Below are 13,923 nucleotides of genomic sequence, written 5' to 3' on the forward strand. Positions count from 1 at the left end.
CAAGATTTCAGCGTTATTCCAATCTAAGATCAGCTTAATTTGACCGAGTTACCGTTAACCGGTTACTATGCGAATACATAAACAACATCGGCTTGACGCTGTTTAAATATCCGGGCTTTTATCGCCAAATAACGTTAGCTTGATATTTTCACGGAGAAAGCGTGCCATTATTAATATAAATTTGCATATATCGACAACGAATGTCTCGTTAATGCTTTTAGCAGAAGATTCATGAAGGTATTAAACTGCCTGAATTCTTAAATGTATTAACCTACATTTTTCTAAATTATCTCAGTTTAATTGATTTCTTGGTGTCAGGTGGACACAACGATATAATGAAAAATAAATTGTTAATTCTTGCAAATTTTTATTAGAAATTACGAAGATAAGATCGCTCATAAGTAATGAAACGATGTGCATATTGCGTTTTTACTCTTATCGCAACGTAACAAATTGATAAAAGGCACGAGCCTGTGTCGATCCTTTAGCGAACTGTTCAGAATTATTTTCTATAAAATGTTGAACGTTATATACATTTTATATTTCATACTGTTAATAAATTAACGTTGTTAAAATTTGTTATAAAACGATAAATTATGTTAGTCACACTTTCGATAGGAATCATAAATTTAATCGAAGCTTCTATATTTATCTAAAGGCCATATCTCATCCGATTATCTAGAGGAAAATTTTTCCAGGATATATACTTCCTAGATCTTCTGCGTCGTGATATTTATATTAATCCGGCGGTTTTACTCCTATTTACAATCCATTTCCGCTTACGGCGGCACCAGGGGTAACACGATTCCTCGGTGCATCCAGCTCGAGATGTATGTTACTGTTGCTGTTGTGTAGTGGTGTCTGCTCTAGGATCGTGTTTCACGTTCAAAAGGAAAATGTATCGCAAATATGTGTGTTCCTGGCATAATATCCGCAATAAAACGAACTATGGTTTCACTCCTTCCTCCGGTGTGTAACCGAGTACATACGTTGTTTATGCACTCGACATTCAACTTGTTTACAATCCACACGACATTGTTTCTAAAAATGTTGTTTCTCGTGTGTTTCTAACGTTTCTAACGTGTTACGGCAATATTCTCGTCGCACAAAGAATGATAAAGCGATTTCTTTAATACGAAAGAATTACTGATCTACCTAAATATCGATTATTTCGTGGAGAACGATGTTTTCCAGAGGTACAAAATAAAGTTTGCCTTGATATCGATCGGCAAAGTTGGCTTGATTACGGCGACCCTAAGTAAACTGCTCACCCCTTGTGTAATCTGTAGATTATAGTCGTGAAACGCTCAAGTATCTGACTTTTCCGTTGCTATACAATATGGTTATTTCGCGATGAATGGAACAGCATCCTAACCTTATAATAACAGATTCGAAACATTTTCCTTTGATACGCGAGAGCTCGTTTATTTACAATATCCGGATACACGGGATTTTCGAACTGAGAACTCAATTTTCTCTATGTTTTCTCGAATAATCATTCTTTTCAAGTAGCTCTCGTTGGACTATAGCAAAATCAACACTGCACCGTGTCAGTTACCGCTAGCGTGTCGCGCTTTCACTCCACGGGACAGGTTTAATTTTATATCCGATCATTTCACAGATATTACTAATTACAATACGTTCTTGATTTCGAACGGTCTAAACGATTTTAATTTAATGTCTCAATAATAGGCGAATCCATTCTAAATGAAGAGCGACAGCGACCACTCGATCGAACAATTACCTGTTAATTGTCCCAGAGTTTAAGTCCCTGCAATTAAGTGCAATTTACGACCACAGGTACAATAAGATTCGATTGATATTTATCTATACCAGCGTTCATCGAGGACCGTAGCACCGTATAATATTCTAAAGAGAACGTCGAACATAAGGCAGACTTAAACGAGATGGAATCTGTAGCAGCAGTACCAACTCGATAGTTCCGTGCAACATTGATAATATCTCTCTTGAAGTCAGTCGCGGCGAACAATAATTAACGGTGGCAATAAATAAGCTGGTCTCCGTATTGTGAAACGACAACGCCGGCTGTAAATGCAGCAGTTTCTGCCGCGGCTCTAATTAGTCTGACAATTATAGTGCGTTGATCCAATTCACCGTAAGATTATGACTCCTTATCAAGCGAACAAGAGATCGTTTCACACCCTTTCTTAACGATCGAATCGATCTACTTAAATCATTTTACGTTTTGTTATTTACCAAGTACAAAATGACCAATAAACCGTTCTGCTAGATAAAAATGACGTAACAAGCTCGTAAATAACCGCGGAGAATGCGACTTGAGACAAATCACAAAACATGACTTGAACAACAATAAAGATAAAAATTATTAAAATTGTTGAAGTAATTACTTGAAGAAAAACTCTACAACTTTTTCTTTTCTATATCCGTGACCTGGAGACCGCTGTTACGAGGAGAATAGAATTTAGTGAAAAAATTCAAAATAAGGAAAGGTCCATATTATTGTGCCTTTGAATATAAATTTTGTTTCGGATTACAGGGTCTAGAAATAAAAGAGCTATAAGTACATTTCTATTGCTGTTTCTTGTAGCCTTCAGCTACAGATACACACCAAGGTTAACTTTTTGCTAATGTCCTTTGCCAAAAATATATCAACGTGCTCTCTATCATTCTTTCTTCCTACTGCATTGTAACACTGTAAGAGTGAGGATCTGGATCAGCATACACTATACCTATACTTATATTTATACTTATACCTATACTTATTTCAATATATTTTTCTATTACAAATTCATCTACTCGTTCCTCTATCAGTCAACCTCAACAAAAATTATAAGATATAATACAAGTAGTACGTATATGCATACTTATTCGTACGATATTTTCTGGCTTGAAACCTAAAAAAGGTCGTAAGCGCAAGGGAAGTAAGCATTCATGGGATGTGATCGTGTGACGATATGCAAAACAAGAAGAGGGTGGCACGAGCTATTATCGTTTGCCCTTCAACGATCGATTCTTCCCCGACTGCCTTTGCTTGCTAAGCGTGACGAAAGCATCTGTCTGGCACCAATTTATCAATTTGACGTTTTCACGTTCTTTCAAAGAAGAAAGACCTTGGAGATTCGTCGTCTTCTTTGATCTTTAATACAGCCTCCAAAGTAGTCAACGACTTTGACTCTGATCTCGTAAAAAGGGCATGAAACCTTTTAAACTCTCATAAACTTTTACAAAGTCCCTCCTCCTCCATTCAATACTCAAAACTTTGACTTTCTAATAGAAGTTTCTTGTCTTCCCCGTAGTCTTAAGGTCCTTTGAGATTTCTCTTCAAGATTAACACCTTTGCGGCATCAAATTTGCGGAGATGGAAAGAATTCATTTGTTAAATTTATAACCTCGCTATATCTGTGTGGCACATACTACGCGTCTAAAAAGATGCTTCGCAATCCGACTACTGAATTTATGTGCGAGGGCAAGTGTTAAAACAGACCCAGACAGAGATTGTAAAGTCAAGCTTCAGTGAGGTGCAGGTATAAAGTTAAAGGAAAAGTTAAAGGTTGCCGAGGATGCTGGCACGAAGGCGGCATTGTCGTAGATCGAACGAATCAGTGAGCCCTGCTAGCTAAACTATTATCATCTTATTTCCTGCCTTGCAAGAAGGAGCAGCTGTGGTTAACGTTCCCCCGGAGAATGCTCCACCCCCGGCTAGTGCTCATTGAAACTGAAGAGGTGCTCTTCCCCGTCGAAAGGCGGATCCCAATTTGATTTCCTTTGCCTGGCAGCATGAGCTTCGATGAGCAACCATTGAACAGATCGTTCTCTCCCGAAGAGAAAAGAAATCTAGGTGTGGTCAATAAACGGCCTGTCTTCACGAATGAGCGTCGATTCGGTTAAATTAGCGATCAGCCGTTCTGGAACTTGTTTATGGACAGATAGAGACCCATGGATGGAACACGTTTGCGTGGAATCTAGGTGTTTGTAGTGTTTGAGCGGCTTTGTCACGTTCGCTGCGTGTCGCGTAAATCCGCAACCGACAGAGTAGAAGAGGCCACGTGGACCAGGATTACGACAGATATCGAAGAGTCGACAAGACCATAGAACATCCGCCACTTAACTCGTTGCCTCGTCTCATCCTCCCCTGCCGTTAAGGTTGCCTCGCAAAATTGCTCGTAATTCATATTGTCTCATTCCGGCGTAACGGTGCATCCAATCAACGCCAATCTTCGCTTCGGAAACGCTGAGTTGTAAAAACGGCTCAGCAGTTCGGAAGAGATACACCGTATCGTTTTATTATACGTACACGTGTATCATATACGTCGTTAACGTCTAATCTGGCCGTTTCCCAAAAACAATTTCGACCGTCACGTCTCATGGTGTTCGTATCCGATTCATACCTCGCGCGAAAGGAACAAAAAGAGGGTTCGTACGAGGATTTATAATAGCGTAACGAAATGTCGCCATCATCGAGTCAGATTATACGGAATAGCTAGCCTCTTCGACGAGGCATAAAGCATGTAACTAGTTGTGCTTCTGAATAAAAGAAAAGTATGTTGGGTATAATGGACGGACAGTCGGTAGCCACACGGTACGGTTGTAACAGATCGTTACATGGAAAAATGTTGGGAGGCTAACTCTGCCGAGAGGAATGCGTTCCGCGGGCTATAACACGCATAGAGAAGTATACAGATAATTCAGGATAATGCGGCGTGTACATCGACTCACCTGAAACAAATTGTAACCTTTATCGTACATCCACATCTCGTCGGCTGGATGCTCCTTGGGACTCTCCCGTGGGCTGGCGTTCAGAACCTGAGGAGGCGGGCCCCTAGTCAGCTGAATCGCCAGGGACCTTTGTAAAAGCAAGAGGCATCGGGAGGGTCCTGAGCCTCCAGGGCTCGTCCCGTCTCCCAAGATCGAGCCCATTTTTCGAGGCCCGTTCTTAACGATTCCAAACACTCGGCGGTGGTGGCATCACGGAATCTGAAAAACAGGAAACGAACCCGTTAACGTACTTCTGATGTAGCAATTTCGCGTTGAGAGAAAAAGACGAAAGTTAGAGTTTGAATTAGATCGAAGATCGATTTACTTTTTGCCACTATCTCTCGATCGTAAATCCGCGAACGAAGAAGTTTGATGAACTCGTAAGAGTGTTTTCTTTCTTTCTTAATGGTTTTTATTCATTTACTTTCAACCGACAGGTAGACAAGCGTTGAATTCGTTTGTGTATACAAGCTTTCCTCTGATAATTCTTATCTACGATTACGTAGAGGAACGATAACACTCGTGGAGTTCGCGGTACCGTTATCCTCGTTTGTGAAACTTTCGCGCAAACTCGAGTGCTGCGCATACTATCAAGCTACACGGGTGGATGGGACGTTGAAGCAGCACCTTGCATTAGTTGCATTATTCCACGAGGCTGCTTCGAGGAATTCTGCAGCTGCGCGTTCACCTCGAATCGACGTTCGGCAATTAGTACCTCTTAAAAGTAATTAAACGCAGCTGGATAATACTTAACGCGCGAATCGATTTGTAAAAGGTTTCGAGCTGCTGCGTTTCTCAATATGTTTAAGGTTTCCTTCCATTAGCACGATCGTAAACTTTTGGAATAATCGTATGGGTGTATATATATATATGTATTTAATTTCTCTGTAGAAAATCTTTGACACGGTGAAAGGATGTTTATTCTTCCAATTTGTACATATGTGCCTCACAAAAGTCAAGTTGATTAACCTTATTTTTTTTTTATAAATTTCTTAATTTCGTTATGTTAGGCAATATATGCGATGTTCAATTTTCAAGAAACAGATAATTTACTTTTATAATTTCGCTAATTACAAGTAAATGGCGCAACTGACAGTAAATTCCTGTTGGAATTTAAAAGAATAATATTTGTAACATCGTTTATCTGTACTTTCCAATTTACAGAGTTGATCACTGTGGCGTCCGAACGCTTCGTATTTCAACCTCAGTTTTATCTCAACAGGCAAAAGAACTGATACCATTACCAAATTGAAACAAAAATTTGGGCATACGTGCCAACAATGATTCTTTCGCATTTTCTTCGAATTTGCAAGATTTTTTAACGACAGAAGAGTTTCAACCCAGAAAACTGGGAAGAATTAAGTAGGATAATTAGCGAAGAAACTCAATGAAATGTAACAGATGAAACGTTCATTTTCATCTCGACACGTTCGATTCGCCCTTCGTCTCGTTTCCTGCCGGTCACAAAGCAACGTCACGTTTCTCTTTATTGTATCAACAACTACCACGCCGGCCTCCTAATTGATTTACGCCCAGTCCCTTTGGTCATCAGCAAGCTGAAGGAATCTCATCCGCAAAAATCCACGTGGTCGCTAGGACTAGAGGTTGCAAAAAGGGGTGCTAAAGAGGGAAGAGCCGTTTCGGAGAAGAATTATGTGCGAAGGGGACATGATTGCATCAACGTGACGGCTCTGACGTGAAACACCGTCGGAAGAAATTGTTTTCTCGTGGATGCTTCCTTTTTGGAAATTTCATTATGAGCGAAATGTAGTAGAAGACGAAGAATTCTTTTTCTCGGCACATTTTCGTTTTCTATCGAAAATATTTCATATAAAAATGTGGCGTGATGTTTTTCCCGAATCTATCTTAACTCGAAGCACTGGAGAAATATAGGTTTGCACATTTTTATTTCGTAAATTAAATCGAGTTCGTCATAATTTTACTCGCCACTTTATAATCTTTTTAAGTTGGTTAGCCATCTAGAGATAAAGTTTATTATATTATTCTATTCTGAAGCTTGTCTCTGCTTTATAGCAGAGTGGAAAAATCCGTTTCGCGATCTAGGTTCGATAATGATACACAGCAAAGAAAAATGGCTTTTGCAGCTATCACTGATAACAGCATGGATGAATATTATATCGCTGTACAGCGTGCCAAGGTACACGCTCTAAAACGTCTAGATCTTTTTGGTAAAACAGAACGGTCGTAAATTTGGCACGGAAGCCTGGCAATTACGGCCGCATCGAATTGTGGGGCCCGGAAGGAATCAACGAAGTAATCTCGCGCCTTTGGCAACGCTCCAAGGCGCAGCCGATCCAGACAATTCCTCTAATATAGTGTTGCAGTTTGCGCTACCCTGAAGAAATTGCACCGACCATGAAATTCGTCCGCGAATATTTTTCTCTCTTTGGTCCCTTGTCCCCTGGGGTCAGACGAAATTCATTGGTCCTATAAACTTTTTGACGTCCCTTGCTGAAATATGGGAACAATGAGGGAAACGTTGACAGTCTTTGAATACTTTCTTCGCGTTGACAAATAACAACCAAGATATTTGATGTTTTAATATTTGCATATTTTCGTTAGTGGAAATATTTTCTAGCTCGTCATTCGATAGAGAGTAAAGTGAAATTAGACGTAAATTGGATTTTGTTAAATGTTATTACGAATCAGAAAATTAAATATTCTCAGGAGAAGTAATAGTCGTAAAGAGGAAATTGCGGAGATTTTATTGGTCGTTTTGTAAAGAATTACAGCTCCGTGAGACATCTTTTATATCTCATTACATATCAAATGGAGAATTTTCTGTAAAACGTGGAACGAGTCGAGGAACGTAGAGAGGATAGATCGGTGTTGTTAATGGAACAATAATGTAACTTTCTCAGTATTCAATTAGCAGACCGTTCATCATATTTTATTATCGTGCCGATCTTGAGAACAGGCGAAACTTCTCCTGCATTGCGGCGATTGAATACTAGAAATGTAGATATAAAATGGCGCATAGACACGCAATCCCTGCCAGGTAAAATTGTTCCGTTAATGCTTTTTGTTCGTATGGTCGCTTAATTTCCTTCGTTTCACCTTGTGCTAGTTTGCCTAGATCGTACTCGATTAAAAATCAGGAAAACGGAAAGGGAGAAAAAAAAGAGAACTTCCTCTGGCGTGACTCACCGACACATGCACTTTCTTGAATCGCGTAATACGTTCATGCTTTTTATGGATAAGGATAAGACAGGAAATAAAATCAACCATATTTACAAGGTAACGTTAAACAAGATATGTACGTTCGATAAAATCGCGATGAATTTATATACTAAGTCTGCGAGTGAAGGTCGCAATGACGCGGCAGAGAAAATTAATTTGTCTCGGAGTGATTCATCAATGAATCTTGGGAAGTATGACCGAGTAAATTTGTCTTATGAGACAAATTAACCGCGTCGGCGAAAGTTGATCGTGAACAGTTGTCATTCACAGCTTAAAAGGTATATAAATTATCATTCGGCTTCGAAAGTCCAACGAATCTCTAAAGACTAGTAGGTTTCTATTTCTGAAACAATCTTCTGAATAGAATATTTGCAGTTTTCGATTGAAGTTCGGTTTTAGTTTTGTAAAGTTTCGAATACTAAGATTCGATAACTGAAAGATTTCTAAATTTCTGACAATTCGAATATTTGAATATCTTCAAAGCATTTAAAAATATAAAAATTGGAATATTCCAATATTTGAAAATTTAAAAGTTTGGAAGTTTGCACGTTTGAACATTTAAATATGTAGAAACCTGAAAATTTGAAACGGTTAAGATTGTTCTGTCACCGGCAGTGTCACTGACTTCGTTTCACCTCGTGCCAATTTAAAGAACGGAAGACATCCGGTCTCGCTTCGCTCGGGGTAGACTTCCTGCAGTATGAGTCATCAGCGTGTCTTTGCATTGTGACGAATCTCATTAAGTCGCCGTCAGTCATGCCGGCTCTGTTGTTAACCGCTCGTCTCCCGAAACTGGCCATCCAGATATGTCGATAGATTGATTCCAAGATCGTGCAATGATCCTTTTCAGCTCGTACCAATTTCGTTCATTGACGCGCGTGTCAAGAGAAAGTCATTCGACAGACGCCTTATTTTTCATTCAAATCTGAACCGCTTTATTAACTCGTCCCTGAATTCGATCGAACACAAACTACAATGATTTTACAGCTTTCTGATTCGTTTGCAATATAAAAAAATACGACGTATATACAATTTTCAAAAATCGAAAAAAATATGTATCGATTGTATGGAAGTTACAAAGAATGGACCATATTCTAAGGGAAGGCAGATTCAACTATGATCGTCCTTTACATCGTCCTTTAACAACTTCATCGACATAATTTTTCATCGATCACCCCCACTTTCCCAAAGTTAGATAGAACAGGGGATAGAACCGTTCCAGCGGAGTCCCATTCCATACGCAGGACTTTGCTCACAATGGAGCCATTTAAATGCATTCCTTGCGTCAGTTATGTGTCTTTTCCAAAGGATGTCTCGTCTTATCAAAGAAACTGATTGCTTCATTCTGTGAAACGATTCCAACGGAATTTATCCAATATCTTTGCTTGTCGATATTCACGTGTCCCTTTCTTGTTTATTTCTTTTATTCTTTTCTATTTATATCTTGTTTATTTTATTTTTTTCTTCTTGAAAAACTAATTTCCAAAAAACCACTTTCTTGTCGTCTGTTTTCCTCGTTCCACTCGTGCAACGTCTTCCCATCCGAAGGAACATATTCCGCGATTCTTGACCTACAATGACGATCAAGATCTCGCAGGCTCTACATTCGAATATTGTGGGTGGATTGCTTCTAGTGTTCCATGGTAGAATGAAAAAGTAGGCCGCACGGTTCATCTTCCACAGTGAAGACTATCGTGGCTTGAGAAAGGCGAGGATTGATTGCCGGTCCGATAAGCCCGCTGTAATTTCTTTCTTACCTGTTACACGTTCAAAATTGAACACGATAATTACACCCTTAATTGCCAGCACATCAACGCAATCCTCCGTGTCTTTTTAATACGCACCTGTAACGCCACGACACGAAGCACAGTCACGGTGCTTTAGTAGTAGTTGTTCATAATTGCTGCTCAAGGTCGCGTAGAATATCTTGTACAAGCAGATCAATTTGAAATATTCGAAACTGACTATTGCTGGAAAGTGTTTGCCAGTGATTTCCAAATGGAAAATCTAAAACGTCGGTTGAGAAAGCTTAAAATAACAGTCGAGTTAAGACTGTTTTCCCAGGAGGCAGGCAAGAAGGCCGCGAGTTTATCATAGTCTCGTCGTTTCGTTTCACAATTAGTCGACGCTAGACGCGGATGAGCATGCCATTGCCCGTAAGAAAATCTGTTTAGCCTTGCACGGATCTGTATATGGACATATCGGCGCACACATGAGCGCGTACACACACCGGTGTTTATGAAAGATGAATAATAGCGCGAGCTATAGCAAGACTGAGAAGTTGAATCGTGCCTAGAGAGAATCGTGCTCAACTATAATACTTTTTAACTTGTCGATAAATACGTGGCCGTTCGCGTACATAAATATTTGTCAGGATTTCAGTGTTCCCCCTTCTCTGCTCATCGGCGAGAAGGTAGAATCGCCGAGAACGATGGCTACCACGGAATATTTGCACAGGTACCATTTTTACGAGCGAATAAATCACCCAGCGCGCTTTCGATCCGTTGTAACATCAATTTGCCACTCTGTCGTTATTCATCCATCTGTTGGTACGGTGTCGAATCGGGTATATACGTAGAATGCAGACGCGAGGCGAGTAGAAGAGGTTTGCATATATTAACCGTTGCCACGGACCTTTTGATGTAGCACCGGCTCTTCCAGCGAACGGAACGAGCTTCGTCGAGTGTCTAGAAAGCACATCGTCGGACCATTCCTCGTAAACCGTATAACGGGTAGGATCGAACGAGCATCGTCGCCCCTAATGATAGGCCAAATAAAGGCAGACGTCCCTAAAGAGAAATTAGGTAATTAAAAGCAAGTTGACGCGCCGGCAGATGCAGTCGCGCTGTAATTTTTACCGAAGGTTACTCCGCTCATTCCGCGAACACCATGACCAATCTGATTTACCACCGAACACGATTAAAAGCGAATGTCGATTATCGAAAATATGTATAAGAAAAGAGAAACTACTACTCGAGTGATCGAACGTCGAAGAATATTTTTAACGTTGGTCGATGGGATAGTTGTATCGAATGATCAAGTCGCTGACTTATCCATCATATGTGCCCAAATAAATTACTCATTCTTGTTTTTTTGAAATTCAGAATCTAGAGAAAGCGTAATCGTTCAGCTGCGGTAATCCTTTCCCTATTAAACTACCGAGAGTATAGAAAATTCTTAAAAATTAGGTACAGGGGTTCTTTCGTTGGAGATCCAACTTCTGTCAAGAAACAACGGGCTTTTGCACTTTGAGTCGTAATGGATTTTCCATCGGTATTATCGATGCTACTGGTATATCATCGAAAGTACGATCTTAGCCTGAAGAACCACAAATATCTAATAAACATCATGGCGATCTAGAAGCTAAATTTCGTCGTAGCGTTTCACGCCCAGATTCCAACAGTTAAAACGATTGTTCGTACCTGTTCCATTTCCCTTTCGATTATCCGCCATATAATTGAGCTTACCCTCCGTTTCTGGCTCCGTTGCTAAACTGAACGAGGCGTGTAATTTTCAAATTTACGATCCTTCGAAGTCATAGGAGGGATGAGTTCTACGAACAATGTTCCATCCCGAAAGAACGATCCCCGAGGGTTTGCTACGTATCTACGTTATTGATGGAAGAGATGCGCGTATTAAACGCGGCGCTTTCGTGATTTATTAAATCAAGCAGCACGATACAGCAAAGCGACGGTTTATGTTGCATTCAACGATTCAACGTGACTTCATTGTAAGCACCAGCAAGGGCAACAATGAAGTGGAAGTCTTGGTCGTTCTGTCTTTCGACTATAAGCACACACGGCGAAGAGGATGTATCCACCTACCGCTGAATCACGGAAAAGAGTTGCGGCTCGAGCAGCCTCGATACATGCAGATAACGAGCCAACTGTTGAACGCACGGTTTATATTCGTATCTACCATGGTGTAATTATATAACAGTGACCAGTGCGGTGTATAATTATGTTTGAGTTCACCCTGCAGCGATACTTGACAAATATACCAGATATACAACGTCGCGCGTCGGCCCGAAGAAACAGATGACGAACGATCGAAGGAACGCAAGAACAGAGAAACGAACAAAGGAGCAGAGAGAAAGATAAATCAAACGCGTGTAATAAAATATCGATGATATTTGTGAAACCGTGAAAGTAGCGGGATGATTTCTTCGTAGAAGAAGCCTACGAGATAGCGTGACTTTTTATTGTTTTAGATGAAATGAATCTTTTTTCTCGAGTCATGGGAAAGATTCCAGATCGGTGCAAAGACCTGCAAACAGAGGGTCATTGTAAGCAAGTTGTTATACTCTTTCTACTTCATTGTGAAGATTTCTTCGCGCTATGCAGGGGAAAAACGTATTATTAGATGTACAAAGGTAAACGCTGCTTATCAACCATGTTTTGTAATTGTGCGTAATTCGTGGAGACAAAACTTTATTCAGATCGACGATTTTCCAACAAAGAGGAGAATATCGCAAAAGCGTGCAGTACGTGTACTTGCTCTGTCTGTATATACGTACATATGTATAAAATCATAGTAACAGGCATTTTATAAGTTCTCCATAAGGATTAATAACAAGAAATATTCCTAGCACCCATAAAATTAGAAGCTTCGTCATTTCTGTCAAAATCGAGTCCAAACAATTTTGTGACCTGTTCGGTTAAAGCTAATTTTGACGCATGCATATCTTTATATACATATACATGACATATTTCACATATATTACTTTTCAAACTATATTTACGTGTTATTATATAAGCATAATAACAATTACATTTTTCGAACAAATTTTACCATCACATAGTTAAAATGCTTTTCATTCGGCACTTCGCTTTACCGCTATAAAATAAAAAAGTATTCAACACAATTCGGAGTCATTTCGTATCGATACGCAAGCGTAAAAGATTCCTCAACAACGCAGACGAATAAATCGAGTGAACGTAAACAGACTTCTACAATCGGCTACATTTCCTCTTTCTCACGTATACCCGTGCACTCCACACGTTCGTAATTTATTAAATCGAGGAGAACGCTGGATCGCGTCTATCTGGCATTCATCGATTCCGGCGAGGCAACTGGATCGTGATCGTCGCGTTGTCCCGTCAACGGAGGTCGAAGACACGAAGTACGCGCGCTCCCTTTCGACGGGACGGCTCGCGGGAAAAGTTTTCGCCGCATGCGGTCTCCGCTCGGATGCACAAGCCGCGCGGACACATGCCGCGGCGCGGCTCGCAAACGTATACATAATGAATGGCGCGCGGTATTATTTTCTGCGGAGCGTGGATAAGGTTATGAATACGTAGCGCCGCGAGCACGTATAACTCTCGTGAGTACGTATCTATCCGGGACCACCCAGGTCCGCGCGTTAAATCCTTGCCAGCAGCTGCCCATTCGTCCATTACGCTCGTATACCATAGTGGCGGTCGGTGAGAGAAGGAGAAGAGGAGTCCCGGAGAACACACGCGGCTCAGTCGCCTCGTTCTCCGTTTCCTTATGGACAACCTCCGGTACTTCGATCTCCCAGTCTTCGATCCTACGCTCCGCTTCTCTTTCTTTACTCGCTGACAATGCGACGGGCAGGTGTACCATTCTATGGCAACGTTCCACGGTGGAATCTACGAGGTTGCTGTGTTTTCTGTTAAAGAGGTTTTATTTTGTTTTAATGGATATAGCGAAAGTTCAGAGCCTTATCTTGATGTTTTAGAGTTTTCGATTTGCGTGATTCGGTTGTCTAGTGGTTTGATCAGGATCTTTAGATTAGGATTGGTTCGTAGTTATAGAGTTTACGATTGTTTAAAGTTTCTTACTTTTTATCAATCTTAAAGGTGGAAAACGATAGACAAATTTTCTGACGAAGTTCTTCCTTTCTTACGCGAATACTATGTTCCTTTTGAGATACGATAGGTATCTTTTATCTTTGATACAAAGGATGTGAAAAATGCATCGTAGGAAGCGAATGGAAAAAATATTTCATAATTGCAAATGATA

At 40.4% G+C, this 13,923-nt stretch overlaps 1 protein-coding gene and 1 long non-coding RNA gene across 3 annotated transcripts in view; one reads left to right on the forward strand and one right to left on the reverse strand.

The window, feature by feature from the left end:
* The window catches only part of LOC117157793 (uncharacterized), a 130,768-nt gene that overhangs the window by 53,884 nt on the left and 62,961 nt on the right, over positions 1-13,923 (forward strand). The window lies entirely within an intron of this gene.
* Positions 1-13,923, reverse strand: part of knockout (Stork-head domain-containing protein knockout) — a 111,456-nt gene that overhangs the window by 50,435 nt on the left and 47,098 nt on the right. For both annotated transcript variants that reach the window (XM_033336055.2, XM_033336054.2), the window contains exon 2: positions 4,699-4,956. In XM_033336055.2, coding sequence (XP_033191946.2) covers positions 4,699-4,899 — 201 coding nt within the window. In that variant the 5' untranslated portion in view covers positions 4,900-4,956. The remainder of the gene's footprint in view (positions 1-4,698; positions 4,957-13,923) is intronic.

Source organism: Bombus vancouverensis, chromosome 10, assembly GCF_051014615.1.
Source record: "Bombus vancouverensis nearcticus chromosome 10, iyBomVanc1_principal, whole genome shotgun sequence".
Lineage (NCBI taxonomy): Eukaryota > Metazoa > Arthropoda > Insecta > Hymenoptera > Apidae > Bombus > Bombus vancouverensis.